Source organism: Rattus rattus, chromosome 15 (assembly GCF_011064425.1).
Source record: "Rattus rattus isolate New Zealand chromosome 15, Rrattus_CSIRO_v1, whole genome shotgun sequence".
In the NCBI taxonomy this organism is placed as follows: Eukaryota; Metazoa; Chordata; class Mammalia; order Rodentia; family Muridae; genus Rattus; species Rattus rattus.
In genome coordinates this window covers 36684279-36710749 of record NC_046168.1, presented here as the reverse complement: position 1 = coordinate 36710749, position 26471 = coordinate 36684279, and the positions used below count along the sequence as shown (strand labels likewise).

Below are 26471 nucleotides of genomic sequence, written 5' to 3'. Positions count from 1 at the left end.
AGCTGGGGATCGAACCCAGGGCCTTGCGCTTCCTAGGCAAGCGCGCCTACCGCTGAGCTAAACCTCAACCCTTTTTTTTTTTTTTTTTTTTTTTTAAATGTCAAGACATTTCTATAATGTTATCAAAATTCTTTCATTAATCTACAGTCACCCCAACAGTGTTCAAGGGTTCTTTTTCTGTCCACCTTGATGCCAATGGTTGCTATTTTTTCCCTTTTTGATGATAGCCATTCTGACAGGAGTGCGTGATGAACATGTAGTGTTTTTAATCTTGTGTTAACTTGTCCAGTGGTGAGTAACTTCAGCTTTCATTTACTTTGTATTTTCTCTATCCAGGGTGTTATTCAATTTCTGTAAATAATTTATCAGTGTATAAAGTCATTGATGCAATCTGTATGATGTAGTCAGATTTTAATTTATAGTGGAACTTCATGTGTGAATAGATTTCTGTAATCCTGGCATAGTTCCCATAAGACATTCTGTCATGATCTCTATCCAGATAAATGAATTATGGCAATAAGAAGATAAATAACTACTACCAACCACAGAAACATGTAGTGGTATATCCCCTGGGAACCCATCCAACTTTTTTTTTTTCATTTTTTTAATTAGATATTTTTTTATTTACACTTCAAATGCTATTCCCTTTCCCAGTTTCTGATCCATAAGCCCCTATCCCCCTTTTTCTATGATGGTGTTCCCCCCCCCCAACCTCCCCGCCTTTCCACCCTGACATTCCCCTACACTGGGGGGTCCAACCTTGACAGGACCAAGGGCTTCTCCTTCCATTTGGTGCCCAACAAGGCCATCCTCTGCTACATATACAGTTGGATGTCTAGTCTTTGGGTAGTGGTTTAGTTCCTTGGAGCTCTGGTTGGTTGGCATTGTTGTTCTGAAGGGGTTGCAAGCCCCTTCAGCTCTTTAATCCTTTCTCTAATTCCTCCAACGGGGGTCCCATTCTCAGTTCAGTGATTTGCTGCTAGCATTCACCTCTGTATTTGACATGCTCTGGCTGTGTCTCTCAGGAGAGATCTATATCTGGTTCCTGTCAGTATGTACTTCTTAGCTTCATCCATCTTATCTAGTTTTGGTGGCTGTATATGTATGGGCCACATGTGGGGCAGGCTCTGGGACACATGTGGGGCAGGCTCTGAATGGCTGTTCCTTCAGTCTCTGCTCTAAACTTTGCCTCTATATCCCCTCCTATGGATATTTTTGTTCCCCCTTTTAAGAAGGAGTGAACCCATCCGCATTTTGGTCATCCTTCTTGAGCTTCATGTGATCTGTGGATTGCATCTTGGGTAATTCAAGCTTTTGGGCTAATATCACTTAACAGTGAGTGCATACTATGTGTGTTTTTCTGTGATTGGATTACCTCACTCAGGATGATATTTTCTGAATATCCATTCAATCCATTTGCCTATGAATTTTATGAAGTCATTGTTTTTGATAGCTGAGTAGTACTCCATTGTGTAGATGTACCACATTTTTTGTATCCATTCCTCTGTTGAGGAACATCTGGGTTGTTTCCAGCTTTTGGCTATTATAAATAACTCTGCTATGAACATAGTGGAGAATATGTCCTTGTTATATGTTAGAGCATCTTTTGGGTATATAGAGTGTTATAGCTGGGTCCTCAGGTAGTAGTATGTCCAGTTTTCTGATAAACCTCCAGGCTGATTTCCAGACAATGAAGGAGTGTTCCACTTTCTCCACATCCTCACCAGCATCTGTTGTCACCTGAGTTTTTTGATCTTAACCATTCTGACTAGTGTGAGGTAGAATCTCAGGTTTGTTTTGATTTGCATTTCCCTGATGACTAAGGATGTTGAACATTTCTTTAGGTGCTTCTTAGCCATTCAATATTCCTCAGTTGAGAATTCTTTGTTTAGTGCTGTACCCCATTTTTAATAGGGATATTTGTTTCTCTAGAGTCTTAACATCTTGAGTTCTTTGTATATATTAAATATTAGCCCTCTATCAGATGTAGAATTGGTAAAGATATTTTCCCAAACTATTGGTTGCCCTTTTGTCCTAATGACAATGTCCTTTGCTTTACAGAATCTTTTCAATTTTATGAAGTCCCATTTGTTGATTCTTGATCTTAGAGCATAAGCCATTGGTGTTCTGTTTAGGAAAGTTTCCCCAGTGCCCATGTGTTTTAGGCTCTTCTCCACTTTCTTCTATTAGTTTGAGTGTATCTAGTTTTAAATGGAGGTCCTTGATCCATTGGACTTCAGCTTTGTACTAGGCAATAAGAATGGGTCAATTTGCATTCTTCTACATGCTGACCACCAGTTGAACCAGCATCATTTGTTAAAAATGCTTTCTTTTTTCCACTGGATAGTTTTAGTCAAAGATCAAGTGACCATAAGTGTGTGGGTTCATTTCTGGGTCTTCAATTCTATTCCACTGATCTACCTGCCAATAGATACTGTCCTAATACCATACAGTTTTTATCACTATTGCTCTGTAATACAGCTTGAGGTCAGGGATGGTGATTTTATTGTTGAGGATACTTTTCGCTATCCTGGATTTTTTTGTTATTCCAAATGAGTTTGCAAATTGCTCTTTCTAACTCTATGAAGAATTGAGTTGAAATTTAATGGGGATTGCATTGAATCTGTAGATTGCTTTTGGCAATATGGTCATTTTTATAATATTAATCCTGCCAATCGATGAACATGGAAGATTTTTTCCCTCTTCTGAGATTTTCTTCTGGTTTTTTTCATCAAAGACTTGAAGTTCTTGTCATACAAATATTTCACTTGCTTGGTTAGAGTACACCAAGGTATTTTATATTATTTTTGAAGGGTGTCATATCCCTAATTTCTTTCTCAGCCTGTTTATTTTTTGAGCAGAGGAAGGCTACTGATTGAGTTAATTTTATATCAAGCCCCTTTACTGAAGATGTTTATCAGGTTTAGTAGTTCTCTTGTGGAAATTTTGGGGTCACTTAAGTATAATATCATATCATCTGCAAATAGTGATATTTTGACTTCTTCCTTTTAAATTGTACTCCTCTGACCTCCTTTTGTTGTTTGATTGCTCTGGCTAAGATTTCGAATACTGTATTGAATAGATGGGGAGAGAGTGGGCAGTCTTGTCTAGTCCCTGATTTTAGTGGGATTGCTTCAAGTTTCTCTCCATTTAGTTTGATGTTGCCTATAGATTTGCTGTGTATTGCTTTTACTATATTTAGGTATGGGCCTTGAATTCCTGATCTTTCCAAGACTTTTGACTTGAAGGGTTGTTGAATTTTGTCAAATGCTTTCTTAGCATCCAACGAGATGATCATGTGGTTTTTTTTCTTTGAGTTTGTTTATATAGAGGATTACATTGATGGATTCCTGAATATTGAACCATCCCTGCATCCCTGAGATGAAGCCTACTTGATCATGATTGATGATCATTTTGGTGTGTTCTTAGAATTAGTTTGCATGAATTTTATTGAGTATTTTTGCATCAATATTTAAAAAGGAATTTGGTCTGAAGTTCTCTTTCTTTGTTGGGTCTTTGTGTGATTTATGTATAAGCATAATTGTGGCTTCATAGACGGAATGGCATAGTGATCCTTCTGTTTCAATTTTGTGGAATAGTTTGGATAATATTGGTATGAGGTCTTCTATGAATGTCTGATAGAATTCTGCACTAAACCTAGCTGGTCCTGGGCTTTCTTTGGTTAGGAGACTTTTAATGACTGCGTCTTTTTCTTCAGGAGTTATGGGGTTGTTTAGATAGTTTACCTGATCCTGATTTAATTTTCGTACCTGGTATCTGTCTATAACATTGTCCATTTCATCCAGATTTTCCAGTTTTGTTGAATATAGGCTTTTGTAGTAGGATCTGATGATGTTTTGGATTTCCTCAGTTTCTGTTGTTAGATCTCCCTTTTCATTTCTGATTTTGTTAATTTGGATACTCTCTGTGTGCCCTCTTGTTAGTCTAGATAAGGGTTCATCTATCTTGATTTTCTCAAAGAAACAGTTCCTGGTTTTGTTGATTCTTTGTATAGTTCGTTTTGTTTCTACTTGGTTGATTTCAGCCTTGAGTTTCATTATTTCCTGCCTTCTCCTCTTTGGGTGTATTTTCTTCTTTTTTTCTAGAGTTTTTAGGTGTGCTGTCAAGCTGCTAGTGTATTCTTTCTTCACTTTCTTTTTGGAGGCACCCAGAGCTAGGAGTTTTCCTTTTAGCACTGATTTCATTGTGTCACATAAGTTTGGGTATGTTGTGCCTTCATTTTCATTAAATTCTAAGAATTCTTTAATTTCTTTATTTCTTCCCTGACCAAGTTATCATTGAGTAGTGCATTGTTCAACTTCCATGTGTATTTGGGCTTTTTGTTGTTATTGTTGTTATTGAAGACCAGTCTTAGTTTATGGTAATCTGATATTATGCATGGGATTATTTCAATCTTCTTGTATCTCTTCAGGCTTGTTTTGTGACCAATTATATGGTCAATTCTGGAGAAGGTACCATACGGTGCTAAGACAAAGGTATATTGTTTTGTTTTAGGATGAAATGTTCTATACATATCTGTTAAATCCATTTGGTTTATAACTCCTGTTAATTTCTCTGTCTCTATTTAGTTTCTGTTTCCATGATCTATCCATTGGTGAGATGGGGTGTTGATGTCTCCCGCTATTATTGTAAGAGGTACAACATGTGCTTAGAGCTTTAGCAAGGTTTCTTTTATGAATGTAGGTGCCCTTGCATTTGGAACATAGATATTCAGGATTCAGAGTTCATCTTGCAGGATTTTTCCTTTGATGAGTATCAAAGTGTCCTTCCTTATCTTTCTTGATGACTTTTGGTTGTAAGTCTGTTTTATTTGATATTAGAATGGCTACTCCAGCTTGTTTCTTCAGACCATTTGCTTGGAAAATTGTTTTCGAGCCTTTTACTCTGAGGTATTATCTGTCTTTGTCACTGAGATGTGTTGCATGTATGCACCAAAGTCCTCTTTACGTATCCAGTCTGCTAGTCTATGTCTTTTTATTGAGGTATTGAATCCATTGATGTTGAGAGATATTAGGGACCAATTATCGTTGTTTCCTGTTGTTTTTGTTGTTAGCTGTGGAATTATGTTTGTGTGGCTGTCTTCTTTTGGGTTTGTTGAAAGAAGATTACTTCTTTGCTTTTCTAAGGTATACTTTTCCTCCTTGTGTTGGCGTTTTCCATCTCTTATTCTTTGTAGGCCTTGATTTGTGGAAAGATATTGTGTACATTTAGCTTTGTCATGGAATATCTTGGTTTCTCCATCTATATTAATTGAGAGTTTTGCTGGATATAGTAGCCTGGGCTGGTATTTATGTTCTCTTAGGGTTTGTATGACATCTGCCCAGGATCTTCTAGCTTTTATAGTCTTTTTTGAGAAGTCTGGTGTGAATCTGATAGATCTGCCTTTGTATGTTACTTGACCTGTTTCCCTTACTGCTTTTAATATTCTTTCTTTGTTTTGTGCATTTGATGATTTGACTATTATGGGATGAGAGGAATTTCTTTTCTGGTCCAATCTATTTGGAGTTCTGTAAGCTTCTTGTATGTTTATGGGCATCTCTTTCTTTAGGTTAGGGAAGTTTTCTTCTATAATTTTGTTGAAGATATTTACTGTCCCTTTAAGTTGGGAATCTTTGCTCTCTTCTATATCTATTATCCTTAGGTTTGATCTCATCGTGTCCTGAATTTCCTGGATTTTTTGGGTTAGGAGCTTTTTGTGTTTTGCCTTTTTTTTTTTTTTTTTTTTTAATGTTTGTGTCAATGTTTTCTGTGTTATCTTCTCCTCTGAGATTCTTTCTTCTATCTCTTTGTATTCTGTTGGTGATGCTTGCATCATGACTCCTGATCTCTTCCTAGGTTTTCTATTCCAGGTTGTCTCCCTTTGTGATTTCTTTTTTATTGTTTCGATTTCCATTTTTAGATCCTGGATGGTTTTGTTCAATTCCTTAACCTGTTTGTTTGGTTTGTATTTCCTATTTATGAGGTTCTACTTATTTACCTGTGTTTCTTTAGGGGGGTTATTTATGTCCTTCTTAACGTCCTCTAACATCATCATGAGTTGTGATTTTTAAGTCAGAATCTTGCTTTTCTGATGTTTTTGGGTATTTAGGGCTCGCTGTGGTGGGATAACTGGGTTCTAATGATATAAGTCACCTTGGTTTCTGTTTGGTGGGTTCTTGCCCTTGCCTCTCACCATCTGCTAATCTCTGGTATTAGCTGGTCTTGCAGTCTCTAACAGTGGCTTGACCTTCCTGTAAGCCTGTGTGTCAGCACTTCTGAGACCGGCTTTCTTTCAGCAGGATCTGAGTACAGAGTGATGTGACACAGAGTCAGCTCCAGGTGCAAGTGGAAACGGGAGGGCTCAGAAAAACTTTTAATCTGTGTTTTGTTACTTTCCTGTGATATTTTGGTCACGCGCGTTAAAAGAAAAAATAACTTTTAGACAATTCTTTAACTAAGAGCATAGGATTTTGGTAGACATGATGAGCTTACATACATAATCTCAGTATTCAGGAGGCTGAGGCGGGAGAGTTGCAGGTTATAGGTGAGCCTGGGCAATGTAACAAAATTTGACCTCTTTCCCCTTCCCACCCCCAAACAAAGTAAAATTTACAGAAATCGTCATATATTCATCAAGTTTTTGTTTTCTGAAAAATTATAAAACATTTTCTTAATCCTACCTTGTTACTAAGGGATTAGTACTAGTACTTGTTAAAAGCAACTTCTGGTTTGGAATAAAACTCATCCCCATGGATCTTCCTGTTTCCTGTCATGTACCAGTTCTGATGGCCTACTTTCTTGCTGCCCAGTCTACTCAACAACTTTAGGCTAGTTAAACAATTTAAAATCCAAAGAAAACAACTAAAATGTTTTTTTTTTTAAAGATTTATTCATTTATTATATATAAGTACACTGTAGCTGTCTTCAGATACACCAGAAGAGGGCATCGGATCTCTTTACAGATGGTTGTGAGCCACCATGTGGTTGCTGGAATTGAACTCAGGACCTCTGGAAGAGTAGTCGGGTGCTCTTTTTTTTTTTTAAATATTTATTTATTTTAGGTATATGAAACACTGTAGTTGTCCTCAGACGCACCAGAAGAAGGCATTGGATCCCATTACAGATGGTTGTGAGCCACCATGTGGTTGCTGGGAATTGAACTCAGGACCTCTGGAAGAGCAGTCAGTGCTCTTAACCACTGAGCCATCTCTCCAGCCCCCTAGTCGGGTGCTCTTAACAGCTGAGCCATCTCTCCAGCCCAACTAAAATGTTTACCTCAAAATTGACAGACAGATATAAAATAATATGCAAGTGTAAACTAGCATGCAGCTCCCTTTAATTTTACACAGTTATTTTACTCTTTTTTGACAGGCTAGTTAAGTAATTCCAAAAAATATTTAACGTGAATCAGTTGGCAAAAAAAGGAGAGAAGACTAAATTCTTGAAGTTTTGTTTGTTTGTTTGCCAAAAAGAGAGGTACAGTGGGTATTCGAAGTATTGATTAACTAATAGGTTGAAATTTTGTGTGCGTCTTATGTCTGTATGTGTCCTGTTTCCGTGTATTGCTCAAGATTTAAATTAGCACCTAACTCCTAAGTAAGAAGTGCTTTACCAGTGAGCTATACCAAGTCCTACAACTTAAATTTCTAGTCCTTTGTTTTATTGTTACTATAAAATATTTCTTCTTTTACCAGATGCTTAAGAAAGCCATTAATAATGTTAGAAGAATGACATCACATCCAACTCTTCCTTACTGTAAGTTGACAATGATGAACGATGATTCTCTCATTTTTACTCTTTTTTGATAAATTGCATAGCGAATTCATGGGAAACTTTTAGTTTCAATTGAAAGATAGTCTTTATCCTACCTTATTTTTTATAGATAAATTTGTGTTACACTAGTTTTTTCAGCTTATTTTTTCTTTGGGTACATTAGTAGAATTCATAAAAGGGGTTATTCCAAAATATTTGTTGTTTTACGTAGGAAATATTTTTTTTATTTCTTCTTCCTAGAAATCAGAAGTTTCTCTTGTTTTTGAAAAAATAATTAATTTATTGGACGTTGATTAATTGGAGTTTAAAATGTACTCATTCTATATGATTATTCTATATTTAAAAATATTTGTATGTCATTCCCTTCACAGTTAAAGGAGTGTATTGAGAGATATTCGTGTCTATCCAAATTATTAATGGGTGAAATTTTCATCACTTTTTCTCATAGACAATTATATAATAAAATAAAATTAACAAAGTCCTGTGTTCTTTTCTGCTGTATTATGGGGTTCGATATAAGCATATGTTGTCTAAATTGAGTTCTTTATCAAATAAAATGGTTCAAAAAATTTTAGAGAATGACTTCTCATACTAAAAATTTAAATTGATATAAAATATTCGATTGGATCCCTTATATTGAGTTTATACAGCTTTACAGATAATCCGCATTTAGAGAAATTGCTAAGCAGTTAAGAGTGCATGCTGCTCTTACTGCTTAACTTGTCAAGATTGGTTTCTAGCACCCATTTTACTGGGCTCACAACCTCCTGTGACTCCTATTTAAAAAGACCTGACATCCCTTTCTGGCCTCTTTGTGTACCCAAATATATATAGCATGGACCTGACACATAGACATGCACATAAAAATTTGAAGAAAGAACTGAAGACAGTCATCAAAGCATATATAATAAGATGCCCATATGTATTTTAGCACAGCATATGGGTAGCACATATCGGAGATCTCAGTGCTTAGGAGGCTGAGGAAGGATATTAAGTTTATATTAAGTGAGTTTAAGACAATCCAAGGCTACAAAATGAGGCCCTTTCTCAAAAAAAAAAAATGTGTATTTTATGTACAAGGTTTAAATAATATTGGTAAACAAAATTTTGGCATTGCTTAAAAATGTTCTTACCCTCTATTAATAAGTTTTATAACGTCCTAAAATATTGAAGGGACTTGAAAAGCTATCAACTCTATTGCATATATTCTGGTAGCTTAATATTGTACAATGAGTATTTGCAGTGAATGTTTATTAGGCCAAAACTAATAAATATTAATAAAGATATTTTCAACTATTATTAGGAGGCTATTAGTGGACTTATTTTGTAAATATTAAGAAAAAAATCACCATTGTTTTATGGGATATTTTCTCTATGGAAAGAATTTCCATAACTCACATGTAAGAGACTTGGGAAAGTAAAGTTAATTAAACTAATCATTAAATTGTTCCTCAATATGTCTTCTTTGTCATGAACATATTCTCCAGGAGGTATTTTAGTTAAATAATAAGTGCTTATTATTTAAACAAATGCAACAAAAATAATTTCCTAAATGGGAAAACACATTCTGTTTCTATACATTCTCAGCAACACTTTTTATGTCAATTGTGTGATTATTTTTTTCCCTTATCTATCCCACTCTGAAGATAAACTTAATGTTATTAATTCAGTTCAAGTCTGACACTCTCTACCTGCAGTTAGAATTGGAAGCCACAAACCAAGAACTCAGTTCCCAAGCTTGTCTTCTGCCTCAGAGGCTAATAGTACTTGTTGTTCACGTCCATTATAGGTCTGGCTCGAAGGGGATTTTCCCAACCCCCTCCTTTGGTTTGACTAATCGGCTAGAGTAATTCACAAACCTCAATGAAACACTTTAATTACATTTGATACTTTATTATAAAGGTTTTTATAAAGTAGCACAGATAAAGAGATAAATAGGGTGAGGTCTGAAGAGCCCTGAGGAATTCTTGTCTCCCTAGGATTGGATTGTACTTATTAGCATACATATATTTACTGACAATGAAGAAGAAACTCACTAATCTTCTTGTTCATGAGTTTTTATAGAACTTAATCTCATAAAATGTATACAGCTTATCCATGGCCCCAATTTTTACCAAAGATAGACTCTTTAAAGTAGGTTTAGTTTCTTTGACCTTGGCTTGAATATTTATATAAATACAAGAAGAATAGTGATAATACAGGGTTTTAAAAAGAACTTTGCTGGACAGTTAAGAAGAATCTTATATAGACTTTGCAGAACCAACCCATAGACTTGCCATTAGTTCCTTTCTTCCCTAGATCTCTAGAGCTACAGAAGTGATACACAGCCCTTACTCAGCTGTGTAAACTATGTCAATAGTGGTAGGCCAGTTTTATTTCCAGTTGCTTTATTGGCCACATAAAATTACCTTAATACTTTATAGTCATATTTAATTGTATGAATTCCAAGTATGACATTCCAGTCAAAAACTTGGTAATATAACCAATCTTTCTAATTATGTTCTATTAAAAAGAGACAACCAGAGCAGGATTTGTTACAGCCTTTTCCTTTTTACACAAAAAGATTCTATGTGAAGAAAAAAAGTCAGGAGGTTGAGGACTTTAGGATAATAGATGTAGAGACATAGTTCAGTTGACAGAGTGACTGCGTAGAGTTTAGGAAGCCCAGGGCTCAGTGACTGGTGCCATCCTCACTGGCCTTTGTGGCCACACATGTAATCCTAGCTCATAAAAAGGGATGTCATGATGATCTAAGTTCAGGACTCTCAATGATATTGGACAGGGTCTTCACTTGTATCACACAGAGCCCTCCTACCAAAGTGACTTACTTTACTGAGAAACTCAAGTTTCCATTTCATTTTCTTTTAAGGCATTTAAACTCAAAGAGACATTGCCATTCCAAGATGTAGCCATCCCACACTTGATCTCATATCCCTAGGTGCTTTCCCAGTCAGTGTCTTTGAAGATTGTATACTTGGTTTAACAGCTTTAGCATTAAAAGAAAAAAAAAACCAAAACAAAAAAAAAAAAAAAAAAAAAAAAAAGAAAAGAAAAGAAAAAGAAAACCCCTTGAATAGAACAAATAAATAACAATGATGATCTTGCCTAAGTATGTCAGTGGGAAATCTGGAATAACTGAGCAATTGGAAACAAGTTTTGTGCCCTGGATTCTGTGGGACTACATCTACTTCACAGGCAGTTGATGCACACCTTAGGATCCTCTGTAGAAACCGTCTTAACAAATGCTGAGGCCCCTCTATAAAAGTAATGCATACATCCTATACTACAGAGTTAGTGTGGGAAAATGTGTTCAAATCAGCTGAAATCTTGAGTATGATGTTTTTTGTGGTAGTTTATATATATCAGCAAGAAGCAATGAACATAAGGCTACCCTGTACCTGATTGGTTGTTGCTTTTAGGATAGTAGTCTCCTTTGTGTTTGTCTTCTGACACAGAATCGTCAGAAGACTCTTTGAACATTCACCATTTCATAAGCTTATAAAATCAGACAGCAGGTGATTTATGGCTTTACCAAGATATTAATTAAGTTCTCAATGCTGTCACCAAATAGTTGGCAGAACCAGCTGAGAGGGGAGGAGTAATTTGTTTTGGCTTAAAGTTTCAGAGGGTCAAATCTTTTGGTCACTTGAGAAGAAATGAGTGTGGTGGGAGCCAGCTGAGAACCATAGAAAAAGGATGTGCTGTCACTTTTAGCTAGTTTTCTCCTTTGCCCTCTTCTGTTCCATATGCTTCTCTAGCCTATGAGATGTCACTTCCTACATTAGTATTACATCTTTTTTTCTCTTTCAGTTAATCCTCTAGAAACATTTTCACAAACACAGACAGGTATGTCTCACCAATTTACATGAATTGAGACCCAGACAGTAAAATACCAGCCATCACACTAGGGTAGCAGAAGCAAAATAAAAGGTTTGAGGAAGTACGATGAAAAGAAATTTGATTCATTTAAGTGATAGGTTCTTAATTAGAGTTGAAGGTTCAGTTTTTGTCTCACCATTCATAGTGAGTTGTTTTGGTTTGTTAATACACCACACACCAGAGCCATGTAGCCTAGAGTTATTAGCACTGTAGATAATACTTGGAAAACTTAAAAGAGTTTTAAATGGCTATCATCATTGGTTATAATTAAGTAAGACTGTGAGGTCAGAGAGATGGTTCAGAGGTTAAGAACACTGTTGCTCTTCCAGAGGACCCAGGTTACATTCCTAGCACTCACATAAAACTCACAACCATATCTAACTCCAGATCTAGGCGATCCTAAACCCTCTTCTGATCTCTACAGGCACTGAATGCACATGTTGCACAACTATACATGCAGGTAAAACAGCCATAAATATAAAAGAATAAAAGAATATAATTAAGACCGTGGAGGAAAAGAATAGGCATCCCTTCCTTCTAGCTAGTGTAAAGACATGTTGTTACCCTCTCACCCCTGCCCAATGCACAGTAAAACATTCTAAAACAGCCTGAATTCATTTATATTAAGTATTTGATAAAGACTCAGTAAAGCTCAGTTAATAATATAATTAACACTTGCTGGGAATTTTATATGTATTGATTTTCATTATTCCTATACCACACTAATTCTGAATAACAGTCAATCAAAATAACTTAAAAATGAAATTTTTTTCTTCAATATGTCATTCAAGACTATCTTTAATGTGACTTTCTGAGAAAACAAATTTAAACATTAATAGTATAATTGATAAAGGTTTATTCAATTATTGTAGTAAATATAAAAATTATCTAGGCTATTAAGACATTAAGATAATTTTGAGAAGAATCTTAATTTATAGACATGTTCTAATATACATGTTTCTCCTGTTTTGTTTGAAGATATGCTCTTAGTCAAATGAAAGTACATCATAATATCTTTCTTGTATGAAATGAAAAATAAAAGGGAAATTTATATAAATGGACTGATTTATTTCCTAGGTATGTCGCTGATAAATAATTCTAGATTGGGTTAAATAAATTTTCTCAAAACTTTTTAATAAATATGTAATTTTTGTCATCTTGTACTGCAGATCTGACAGGAGCTCAAGATGGAAGTGTCAGAATGTTTGAATGGGGCCATTCTCAGCAAATAACCTGTTTTCGATCTGGTGGCAATTCAAGAATTACAAGAATGAGATTTAACTATCAGGGAAATAAGGTACTATTGAAAATTGAATGATTTTTTTAAAAGAAAGGTTGGTGTATAAATTCATTAGTTTAAGGATTTGAACAGAGTATTCAAAGTACTAATTCATAAAAATTCTTCTAATTCTTCTGAAAGAACATTTAAGTGCACTTGATTCTTCTTTAGTATATGGTACACATATATCACTACTAAATTTAAATGTACCCTAAGGACCAGTGCTCTATCTTACATTCCTTTGTTTGGTTCCTAGAATCTACTCCCGTGTATGATTCAGCAGCAAGTACAGTTCAGGGTGTATTAGATCTGTCTAACTCGCCTGCATTTGTGATTTTGTATGCATTTCAAAACTGAGAAGCATTGCTGTAGAATGACACATGAGCAAACTGGACTAGCCACGCAGCTTTTATAGAACATTTTGACATAACAGTTCCATTGTTCACTATGTTTTCTTTTAGTAGTTTCTCCTAGCAGAATTAAGGAGAACAAAGACCTTATAGAGGGCAAACCTTTAATTACAGAGCCATTTAAGAAACGTGTGACTAGGAGGTGTAATATAAGATTTTTCTCTTAGAAATGACAGGAAAAGTATACTCATGACAGCTCAGTGATATGGCTACCTAAGCAATAACAACACCAATGGACATAGTAATAAAGAAGTGGGACGTTTCATAGGGCCCTAGACAGAAAAAAAAAGGTATAGGCAACTAATGACTACCAAGAGAATTGATCTCTTCCAGGGACAATCCTCGTAACTGGTTATCCAATACAAAATGGTCAGCCCTGGAAGCATGCATACACACACACATACACACACACACACTCTCAACAGATTGGGCAAGTTATTTATATATTTATGCAAAGATGTGTAACAATAATAAAGAAATGAATGCTGTAAAAGAAGTTTGCTGAAACACCTCTAGACCATCCCTTTGCTATTACTTCTCCCATTGCTGCTTATTTCAAATCAATGGCTTAAAGTGTAAATTAGCCTGGAATTTGTCTTCAGGATCACACATCACTAAACGTTTACACAGTTCCTAGATAACAGCATTTTCCTTTTCCTAAATCTCTATTACGGTGCTCACAAAGCTCAGATTTCAGACCATTTTGGATTTCAGATTTTTCAGATTATGAATGCTTGATAAGTGTAGTCTGAAATACTATGTCTTTATGCTTTCCATCTTCGTTGACTTTGTGCTATTACTTCTAATCTGTGTGTTCTTTTGATAAACCATCTTCCCGATAATTATGAACAACATAATTAAAATAAGTAATATCCTTTTTTGAGAAACCTCAAGATAACTTTTACCGAATTCTTCACTATGATACTCAAACCTTTCTACAGTTTGATTCTGTAGTCTGACTTATTTTTCAGCATTAACACTTGCTATCACAAAGTCTGTTTTAAAGTAAAACAAAAACAAGCTTTAGTTCATTGCCTGCCAGATATCTTGCTAAGCAGTTAATCTTTCATTCACTTTAACCATGTCATGGAACCAAATCATACAACACCTAAACTTGCTCTGTCCTTTATTAAGGAAGCGTCCTGAGTAAATGGTAGAGAAGACTCAGTCCATCCCGGGTATTTACATCAGTTTGGTTGTGAATTACAGATAGAATTAGGCACTCAAAAGACTGAACATTTCAACAAAACTAAGATATTAAGATTTTAGAACAATCAGAATGGTAGGGGAAAGAAGTATTTGAAGGATTAATAAATATTTGTTGAAAGCAAAGAATATATAATTCACAAAAAAGGGACTGCCTAGTACTAAGATGTATTGACATATATATGTACACATACCTAATTATTTAGTTTTGTTTTGATTCAAGTATAAAGAAATAGTCCTATAAATGTAAAAGAAATGGGGTTGTAAATGTTATTTACTCACCTTCCTTTTCAAATAATTGGAATTAGACTGCTCAAAATTTCCAATTAAGAGGGAAAATATTATAATTAGTAGATCTATATTTATAGAATCCCGTTAGATAAGGAATGAGAAATAAGTTGATGTTCAGCCAACTATAAATTAACACTATTTGAATTTATAGTCCATGTTTATCACTGCTGAAGAATAAATCTAGCTCTACTCCAGAAAAGAATAAATGAGGAAAAAAGGGCTAGTGAGAAAGGAAAACGAATCCAAAAACAATAGGCTATCAGAATGTTCAGAAAACATTGAAGCAGTAAGTAAACAATATGAAGTTTACAAAAATTTGAATATGTTTAGTAATCATCACTGGAAATTAAAACTTGGTAAATATTTTAAATTCTGATAGTTCCTAGTGTTACTAATATGTAAAAAATAAATAGTAAGCTTAAAATATTTTACTTAAAATTGATTTTACCTTGAATTTTCAACTTTTTACATTTTTTGAAGTTTGTAAGAAGAAAGCAAGAACATACTGTGGCTCATATGTTGAGGTCTAAGGACAACTTACAGGTGTTTTCCTTCCTTTCTTCCTCCCTTCCTTCCTTCCACTATGTGGGTCCCAGGGAACTAAATGAGATCATTCATCTTTAAATTTTAATTGATGCAAAGAATTCCCAACTCTAAATATCTAGTCTATATAATTATAAAGCAGTGTATATTTATATGAATTTTCAAAGCAGCACCTTTTTTAATAGAATAAGTTGAAAATTGTCTATAAAAAGAAAGTTATAAGACAATTATACACTACAATGCCACACAGTACTAAAATAGCTAGATGTGTATGTCTTGATGAGGATAGCTAAAATAAACTTAAAATGTAAATTTGAATCTCTATATTATCCAATTTACTATAAAAAATCTATATGAGTGTTTGAATATTCATACAGGAAATAATCAGCTTGTTATAATAGGTGATTGATCTAGAGTTAGAAAAAGACCAGGATCCAAGATAGACATGAGTTTCATATACTTTGTAAGCATGCCTTTTTTGTTTTCTGTTTTTGTAAACATGGACTCTCTCTGTGGCTCATATTGGCCTTAAATTCATTACAATTCTTTCTTCTGCGTTAGCCTCCTAAATGCTTGAGATTTACAGCTGTGAGTCCCCTTACTAGCATATACTATTTTTATAATGTCTTTTAAAAAGTTAGCTATTTTAACCTGTGAGGTCTGTATCGCATTCTCCTATACTTAATTCATTATCTTCCCAATTAAAATTACCTTGAGATTCAGCAAAAGAATTGTTTGACTACGATAATTAATTCTTATTTTACTTTCTATTATTTGTGTACTTTTGCTTTGTGCTTGAGGGTGTTTTGTTTGTTTTGTGTTTTGTTTTGTTGTCCTTTGAATGGTCTTTTGACACTGGAACTCAGAACAATTCTCCTTCCTCAGCTTTCTAAAGGGTTGAATCACAGGTGTGTAGTATCATGCCAGGTCATCTTATTTATATATTTTTTCAAATTGCATGCTTTTGAAAGACCTTATTTTGTTTTGGGATTTTTTTGGTGTATGTGTGAACACATAGATTTGTAGTTACAAAAAGGATTTTTGTGGCCTAATAGTCAATTCAATATTTATTTTTAAAAAGGTTATAAGAACTATATATACTATTGGTGCACATTACTTAACTATCTGTTTGTTTCTTTCTACACTAGAAGTTTTCTTAAAGTGGTATATAAAAAATAAAAAAAATAAATAAATAAATCATATGCTAAACATTGTGTCACATTGAAGATAAAGATAAATGTATGTTTTAATTTGAATTAATAATTTGAATTTTTTTTTCAAGTTTGGAATTGTTGATGCTGATGGATATTTAAGTTTGTACCAAACAAACTGGAAATGTTGCCCAGTTACTGGGAGCATGCCTAAGCCGTATCTGGTAAGTAAAAAATTCTATGTATGTATGTATGTATGTATGTATGTATGTATGTATGTATGTATGTATGTATGTATGTGTATGAACGCTTATGTTTAAAAACCAAGGCTATGTTTGAAACAAGTAATATATTAAAATTAATAAATAAAATAGTCTTATCTGTTGTCACTACTACAGGCTCCTGTTGTAATATGTGAAAATTACTGAGTAAGCTTTAGAACAGCCCTATATCTTCAGAGATCCACAGAAAATACTAGAAATTTTTCTAACCCCACTAAGCTATAAATCAGTCTTCTACCTAATTAAGAAGATTAGCAGGTGCATCAGACTGTTTTCTTTACTTAGCTCTTACTTACAAAGTAGAAAAGGCTTCTTGCTACTGACCCTGTTGTTTTCATCTCTGTTTAAGAGTGTGCATCCTTCATAAAAATTTGCCTACAGAGAATAAAAATGTACTTAGTCTGTTCTTCAGTAAAACCCTTACAGAACTAAACATAACAGTGTATATTTAAAAAAGATTAAGATTATACATTATGATTCTAAGGTTAGAGTTCAGTATTGATAAGTAAACACAAGATAGAATTGTTTAGGGTAACTTAAAAAGGATTTTGTCAGTTTTTTTCCTCAGAGATTTATTAGGCTACAGTGTGAAATGTGTGAGTTTATATTCCAGAGAAAAGACTGCTTGAGACAAGTGCTTTTCTTTTTTAATCGATAAAATGTATCATAGTAAGTTTGACTGAATATTCAGAAGTATTGTTAGCTTTCTAATTTTGTTTATAGTAACGATTTATTATTGAACAATTATGTAAAAGTTTAAATGATCTGAAAAATACATAATGCCAATTTGACAAAGACATTTACATCTAAAATAATGTTAATTCTGGTTTCTGTCTTTATAAACCAGCTTTGTTGTTGCTTTTTCCCACTTAACTAGATCTAGGGGAGTATTTGAAGTTTAAACTCTGTATGTTTGTTTCTTAAGATATTGGTTGAACAAAAGTGAAAAATATGGTTCAGGAACTATCATATTTTTACAGAAAGAGGGAGACTCAACATGAAAGTTCCTTGTATTCTCCAACTTTTCTAAAAGTTCAGAAGATAGAAAGATAGAAATTATTTTTAAGAGATATAAAGAATATGATCACATTTTAGTTATATAGCCACTTTGTCTTGGAAATTCGACTAGCAACAGTGACATTTATTGTTTATAACATTGCAGGCTTGGCAGTGCCATAACAAGACAGCCAATGATTTCGTCTTCGTTAGTTCCTCCTCTCTGATAGCTACAGCTGGTCTTTCAACTGACAATAGGTAAGAGATAGCTGGAATGAAGTGTATATGGATAGCTAAATTTATTTATTGTTGTGTATTTCTTTGTCTCAGTAATTATGCCTTAGGAATTTTTATCATAAAGATTTTTCATAAAGCATTTTTAGTGGCATAAAACTTGGAAAATTCTAGTACCATTTAAAACAAAAACTATTCTTTTTTTTCTCCATTAATTTATTTATTTATTCTTTAATGTTCTCATATGGAGACTTTAGAAGAAAGGATGTGGTTTCTGGTGAAATGAACATTTCTTTGTATTTTATTTTCTGTATATTCAGAAAATTTGAAGCCGGAAGGGTATTATTTATTTATTGGCTGTATTATTTGGCTAACTTGTTTAGTCTTCACCATGCCGTATTACTAGGTAGGTCATTTTCACACGAACATAGGGAACGCACATAGCCGGCTAGTTTGCAGGACCATCTCTGCCTTCTTTACTCCATCCACTCATTCAGAGCACCTAAGCTCTGTGGTCAGGACCCTGAGATTGCCAAGCTTCGAGCACTCATCTGTAAGCCTCAGTTTGTACTAGAAACTAGCTTTCAAGACTGTGACTCTGGCCGTCCATGTTCACTAGAGATTCCATGTGTGTGTTTGTATTTTCTATGACTTGTGTGTTACTCAGCTGAGACATTGGGAAATCAGTAAATGCATGAAGTAATCTCTGTGGTCAGCCTTTATCAAAACGTAACTCAGTTTTGTAAGTTAGCAGTTTTCTATGTGAGAATGTTATATACACAGTTTTTATATATTTAACAAGAAAAACATTCATTCCTTTGAACAAAGTTAAAGTGTTTAATACTAGGCTTATTTTTTTATTCTATTTTTCAGTCAACTAAAAGAAATCCTTTTTTTTTTTCCAGAAACATATGTCTATGGGACACACTTGTAGCACCTGCCAATAGTTTAGTCCATGGTAAGTTTTGAAGGCAGTTTATAAACTGAAGCTACAACTGGGAAAGTAGCTCATTTGGAGAGTGCTTGCCTAACACACACACAGTCCTAGGTGTGAACCTGAGCGCCACACAACATGTTAGTACATACGTGCAATCTTGGCACTCATAAGTTCAAGGCCATCCTCTGCAACATAGTCCATCCTGGACTGTGAGTTCAAAATATTTTCAAAAGAGATTTGTATTTAATATCACATATCAGATTGCAAGGTTAATTCCACCCATGATATCAGGGTTTGAAGACAAACAGATACTCATGATTAGCTGGAGACACTGGGACAAAGATAATATTAAAGCTATATGTGGGGGCTGGGACACTAACTGAACAAGTGGTTTAGAGCACTTGTTGCTCTTGCAGAGGACCTGTGTTCTGTTCCTAGTATCCACATATTGGTTCACAACCATAGGTAACTAGGTCCAAGAATCTGATGTCCTCTTCTGATGCATGCACATGGTATATATACATACATTCAGGTAAAGCAAATCTTAAGAAAATAAAAGTACCTCCATATATGTGCACATGCATATTTGCAGCCATGTATGTGCTAGCTCATTGAGCAAGTGCAGAGACCTGAAGAGCAAGAACTTCATACTATGTCCCCTATGGCCACACCTATATAGTATTGTATTGGATGTTCTAGCAGCAATATGTGAAAAAGAAAAGCTATGCAAAATAAAAGGAAAAAAAATAAAGCCATCTTTTAGATTATATAATTGTATAAAGACTCTAAAAGAGAATTCCTAGAGCCAGTATCATCAAGGTCTCAGGGCAATATACTAAACCAGTTTCTTTCCTCTGTGCCAACAATGAATATATGTAATTTGAAATTTAAAAGGTCTTATCATATTAATGCCCAAAATAATTACTGAGGCATTGGTCAAACAAAATACATACAGGATGTGTACATAGAAAGGGACAAAAATAAAAAAGTCAAAGAAGATCTAAATTAATACAGAAGATGACCCAAGTGTAGAGCTTTGAAATTTTAATTTTGATTAAAATGGCACTTCGTCCCAACTTTATAGATTCAACAGAGTTCTAATGAAATACAAGGAAACTGTTTTGTATATAACAATAATCGGATTCTGAAGTTTGTATGAAAATAGCAAATAACCAACAAAATACTGAAGAAAAACAAATTCAGAGGACTCCTACTGCCTAAGCCAAAGTTAGTGTAAAGCTGTGGTAAACCAGGCATTGTGACAGTGGTTTTGTAAAAAGGTAAACAGTACATTGGAAAGAATCTCATAGGCTCTCTTATGTATCCTAAACTTTAACAGAAGCACAAAAGGATTCGGTAGAGAAAGAAAAAAAAGAAAAAAACCGGTTTTCAATATAGTGTTAAAAGAATTTAATGGTGACATAAAACAACCAAAAATATCTTTAACACAGACCTCACTTTTCACAAAATAAACTACAAATGGGTTTATAGCTACATGTAAAGGTCAAACTTCTAGGGGGAAAAAAAAAACAGAAAAAACTAGGTAGCTTTGGTTTGGAGATGAACTTTTACGTTTAACACTTAAATAGTTTTATGAACAAAGTGGTGATGTATCCAAGGATTTTTAAAGTCTTTTTCTCGTTCTTTGAATGGCAAGTTCTTTGACCATGCAAAAAGATGGTCAAGATAAAGTAATGGAAAAGCACATTCAGTGTGCTTCAAGCTGACAACCACTTTGAAAACCTTTATAATAAAGTTAAGCATGTGCCTAGCATGATCCACCTGTATGTACTGTTTTGTATATGAAAGCTACAAAAAGGCTCATATAGGAATGTTCTTAGCAGCTTTATAATATGTATAAATATATATTTATAAATTATCACACTTATATAATTATCTTATATAATAGATACTATTCAACCATTGGCTGCTATTGAGTCCAGTTTGGCTTCAGTTTCCTTTTTTTATGTTATCACATAAAACTACAGGTAGTCTGTGGGAACAACCCCATGTCTGACCCTGTTTTCTTCTCTCCACATCTCTTGCTTGATATATCAAATCATTTCTTATACTCATTGATCTTTAAACTGTCTAGGCAGGAAAACAAGTCTGTTTACTCCATCTGAACCACCTGATAGAAGTCTGTTTCTTTTATTACTAAGTGGTTTTAACCTTTTTGTTTGTTCTTTTTGACCTTCAGCTTTTACCTGCCATGACAGTGGAGCCACAGTTTTAGCGTATGCTCCCAAACATCAACTACTAATATCAGGGGGCAGAAAAGGTTTCACATGTGTATTTGACCTTCGACAACGACAACAGAGGCAGCTTTTTCAGAGTCATGATTCCCCTGTTAAAGCCATTGCTATTGATCCAACTGAAGAGTACTTTGTTACAGGATCTGCAGAAGGCAATATAAAGGTAAGCACAGTTGATTCATGGTATCTATAATGTGAAAAAAATTAGAAACTTAGGCCTTTATTTATATTTATGATACCAGCATACTCTAAATAGTTGAATTAGTTCTCTTATGGCTAACAATAATAATTGCTATTTAATGAATCCTTTAGTGAATGGAATCACTTTTAACTTTAAATTTCAGTTTTTTACTAAGTTTTAAAAGATGCTTAATGCTTAAGAATTAAATTTTCTATGGATCTAAATATATTTCAGATATTATAATCAATCTTGACTCTATTCTTGGTTATATGTTTACTAAATTTCTAGGTTAGCTGAATATGTTCTAGCAGAATATTTTTCTTTGATTTGAAACCACTTTTTTATTTCAACTTCTTGCTGCTGGTAAAGGCTGCCAGGTTCCCATTCTCACCACTCTCAGAGAAAGAAACAAGACCAAGCAGAGAACTGAGAGGAAACTTCATAACAAAGTAGAATTACACACTTAAGCATCACATGGCTAGAATTCTGGATAATTCACTTTATGAGCAAACCTAAATAGAGGAGAGAATTATTCACAAGATGAACTGCTACAGTAAAATCCAGGAATAGGTTTGGGATTTTCCCAGAATAGGGTTTTCTCCCCTTTTTCTGTACTTAATGAGGTTTTTTGCATGTGTCATAGCATCAGACACATAATGGAAGCAGGCCATTTTGCCCACTGTTAATCTGGAAATCTCACTGTAGCAAAGCAGAGGACAGTTACCTATCTCTGCGTTGGCCGTATTGGTGCTCCCTGATGTAGTGGTTTTGCTGTAACACAATTGTGTGATCACGCTATCTTCTTTTTTCCCTGTGCCTTTGTAATTTACCTCAAACTGACTTCAGTTTAAAATAGAACAAACTTTGATTTAGATCAGCTATTTTTAGTTTCTACACTGGTTCTGAAGTTTAGATTTTGAAATGTTTGAAAATACAGTCTAGTGTTAGAGAGCTTGCTCTATGGTTAAAAGCACCAGCTGCTCTCAGGATCCAGGTTTGACTCTCAGCATCCACATACAACTCTCAAACATTTATAACTTCTGTCCTCCTCAGGCATTAGGCACACATGTGATTCACAGACATATGTACAGTAAGCCATCCATGCACATAAAAATAAAATTTAAAAGGTATAATATGGGCTGGAGAGATGGCTCAGCGGCTAAGAGCACCCGACTGCTCTTCCAGAGGTCATGAGTTCAATTCCCAGTAACCACATGGTGACTCACAACCATCTGTAAGGAGATCCGATGCCCTTTTCTGGTGTGTTTGAAGACAGATAAAGTGTACTTATATATAAAATAAATCTTTAAAAAAAAAAAAAAAAAAAGAAGAATGTGGAGACATTTGCCACATATGACTTTAAAAAAAAAAAAAGTATAATGTATTTAAGTCTTAATTTAACAAATTCATGTAAAAGTAGTGTGAATTGATTTTGTGTGTGTGAGAGAGAGAAAGATGTTTCACCTATGTGATCTCAAAAATCAGAAAATAAGTTGATTTCTACAAACAAGAAAACATGTCCTGAAGTCCTTTTCACACAGGTCTTTCATTAGAGAAGACATTCAAGATTTGATTTAAAATAGACATTTTAATAAAGGCTTACAATAGGTACTTTTAGAAATTAACTATCAAAAAAAAAGAAAAAAGAAAAGAAATTAACTATCCTGGAAGTTTAGTAGTTGGCTTTGACTAAACTTTACCAGGATAGAGAGCCTCTAGATGTCAGTTAACTTTCATCCTTGTCTCTCTTCTGATCTCCAAGTATCATAAGTGTCATAAGAAATGATTGCCCCACCGTAGCTACACAGCAAAACCTTCACTGTGGTCATTGGATTTGTGTACCTAGGTTATCTCATCTTCAGTGCATTATTAACAATAATTCCTACTCTCAGTGGATGGACTTTAAGTAACAAATAAAAAGCAGTTGATGAATGGTTGTAGCCTGCAGAGAATCAGGAGATTGACCACAGCTCAAACAGATTCTGACCATCTTTGTTTTAGAAATGTCCTACCTGCACAAGAAGGCAGTTATATTTGATTTTGATTTTCAATCACCAACCTCAATTTTCATTTTGTACTTATATCTTTCAGATTTGGAGTCTTTCTACCTTTAGTCTTCTCCATACTTTTATCAATGAACATGCTCGACAGTCTATTTTTAGAAATATTGGAACTGGAGTCATGCAGATTGAGACAGGACCAGCAAATCACATTTTCTCTTGTGGAGCAGATGGAACAATGAAAATGAGGATACTGCCGGATCAGTTTAGCCCTTTAAACGAGGTGTTGAAAAATGATGTGAAATTTATGCTGTAACATTTTCACAAAGGTTTATGATGGTACCTGTTCTGTAGAAGTGGCGAGCAGATGCAATGCACAATACTCACCTGCACCATGGATAAACTAATGCTTTCTTGTTGTCATACTTATTTTATGGAGCTTTGCCCTTGATGCACTGATGCCTTAAAAGATAGCAAGTCGTTCAGCGTTAGATCCTGTTGCCTAACATAGAATGTTATAATGTATAAGTAATGCTGTATTCATACTTATTTATAGTATATTTTAGTAAATACGTCATCGTATTAAAGGAACTTTGTTTTCTCATTGTTATAAACTCTGTGCAAATACCACTGCATGAAGTCCACAGACAGTGAAAACCCTTAAGACAGGTGCCGCGATAACACTCACCACTTAATTCACCACCCTCTCACTTCTGTCACACAGACAGCTCTAATTCTTTTCCAGTTAATAATGAAAACTTTATATAGATACAAATAAGGTTAAGACATCGCCACTAAAACTGCTGTTGGAACTTCAGCGATAAGAGAATCCAAGAGTTTATTAAGTTTTCCTCTTTCCCTTCTATAACCCAGATGTCTGTATGTAAATGTATTTATGTGTATGTATATATGTGTGCATATGTATATATATGTATATCTTACACATCTTACTTGTATATACAAAAACTACACTCCTTTCCTATATTTTGTGCCATAACATCTACTGCCACAAGTATAAAACTTCTCTTACAACTCAGTTTTTTTAAGTTTTTTTAAATTATTTTAATCTTAAAGTCACTTTTAAGAAGAGTTTTAAGATTATTATTATTTTAAAGATATTGAATCAAATAAGTCTCAGTAGGCAATAAAGATGTGTGGCACACAAGGCATTTATATTATAAATTTGTCACCAGTTTTGATGATCAGACAGTTTAGTTAAATTTTTTTTTAATTTTATTTCTTTTAAGATGCATTTAGTCTAAAAATCCTAAAAATGTTATAGCAGTGTTTTTAGAAACAAATGTGAAAACAGTCAAATTAAGTATAGTATTTACAAATGTACAGTGCCCTACAGATCTACATTGATAGGAAATAAATGTTATATTTTATTATTTTTGCCAAAATATTATTTTATTATAAAATTTGACCAAAATATTTAAAATTTACAATGCTTCTATCTTAAATATGCTAAACCTATTTCTGTCTGTTTCGTGGTATAACTTTTCTGATTCATAATTACAAAAAAAAACTTGAAAAAATACTTGATTTTTTTAGCCAATGAGACTGGCAGTAGAATAAGTGTTTAAGGGACAGTTACATACTATTCAGCTCAAATTTATTTTTAGTTAGAACCAGAAATTACCAATTTTATGTAATGAAATATGGAAAACTATTAGGAATTGAAAAGTCAAAGCAAAGAAATGAAGGGCTGGTAAATGAATTTTGTAATGTCCTCAGGATACTTTTATTATAAAAGTGTATTGTCAAAGGTTTTGTAATTGTATTTCATATTTTAAATATAGTGAGCAAGTTACAGTGAAAACACTGTCATTATAGAGAGTTTATATGCACAGAGTAACCTGTACCTGTAAATTGTGCAATAGCAATATATGACGATTTTGCCATGGAGAAATCTGTGACAACATTGCAAACAATATTTTTCTTTGATGTAGCTAAGTTATTTTTTAGTAATCTCTTCACAAATCAAGATTCAGAAGGCTTTAAACACTTTCAATAAGAAAGGAAATTTACTATTGTGTTTATTAAAATCAAAAAGCTTTGGGGATGAACTATTGAGCATTTTAATTGAGAGTTTATATGAATAACCACATATTATGTAAGCCCGTATGTATTTACATCCAGAGTCATATTTTAAATAAACAATCATGCAGTGATTTTTTTTCGCATGCTTTTGTTTTAAGAAATACTTCTGCCAGTTTAGTTGATTTTAAGTATGGGACTTTTAAATTCAGAATTTCTATATGTGATCATTGAAGAGATAATTTAATTTCCTCAAATACCTTCTTGTTCTTTTCTGCAATATTTTTTACTTAATGGGTAAGCATTAAATAATTGGAGTGTGTATATAAGATAATACACATACACTTAAATTTCATTATTCACACAAATGAAATGATTACATCAAAATATACTTAAATGCTCAGTTTTTATAGAGTGGCTCTGTTACAGAAATTTGTGAAATGGCAGGTCTCATGTTCTAAAATACAGGATTTCTTTTACCATTATGAAACACTTCTCTTAACCTTTGGTCCCACTGTTTGCTTTTAGATGAGATAAAACATTTGCTGTTGTGCTCACGAGAACTTTAAAGGGACTGGGTGTAAACTAATTAGGCATTTAACCCTTACCTATATTCTTTTGTTAAAAATAAGGTTTGTTTGTTTTTTAAAGCAGCAAAAATGTTCAAATGGATCTCCTTGACTAAAAACAATATAATTATACATTTCTGGAAATGCTTTGTACAGTTTGAAAGTGGAAATGTTATTATTACCAGGCTAGAAACCTAGGCAGACTATGTTACTAAACAAGAATTCAAATATCTTAAGAGACAGAACCATGGCCAGTTAAAAACCAAGTAGACTGCAAGAAATATTTGTGAACTGGTGTGTTAGTGTTCCTGTATATGGTATAACTTTTAAGTTATTAGAGAAATGTCAAACTGAATAATAGAGCAGCACATTAAAAGTGAACAAAATATAAAATGTCTAAATAAAATAGTGTAGTCTCACAAGAAAAAAATTGTGAATAGACATTT

General features: G+C 33.8%; 1 protein-coding gene across 5 annotated transcripts in view; it reads left to right on the top strand.

The window, feature by feature from the left end:
• Dmxl1 (Dmx like 1) overlaps positions 1 to 25591 on the top strand; it is a 153008-nt gene extending 127417 nt beyond the window's left edge. For all 5 annotated transcript variants that reach the window (XM_032885664.1, XM_032885663.1, XM_032885662.1 and 2 more), the window contains 7 exons: positions 7695 to 7755; positions 12822 to 12949; positions 16664 to 16756; positions 17976 to 18067; positions 18949 to 19001; positions 21181 to 21398; positions 23508 to 25591. In XM_032885664.1, coding sequence (XP_032741555.1) covers positions 7695 to 7755; positions 12822 to 12949; positions 16664 to 16756; positions 17976 to 18067; positions 18949 to 19001; positions 21181 to 21398; positions 23508 to 23732 — 870 coding nt within the window. In that variant the 3' untranslated portion in view covers positions 23733 to 25591. The remainder of the gene's footprint in view (positions 1 to 7694; positions 7756 to 12821; positions 12950 to 16663; positions 16757 to 17975; positions 18068 to 18948; positions 19002 to 21180; positions 21399 to 23507) is intronic.
• Positions 25592 to 26471: the final 880 nt, after the last annotated feature.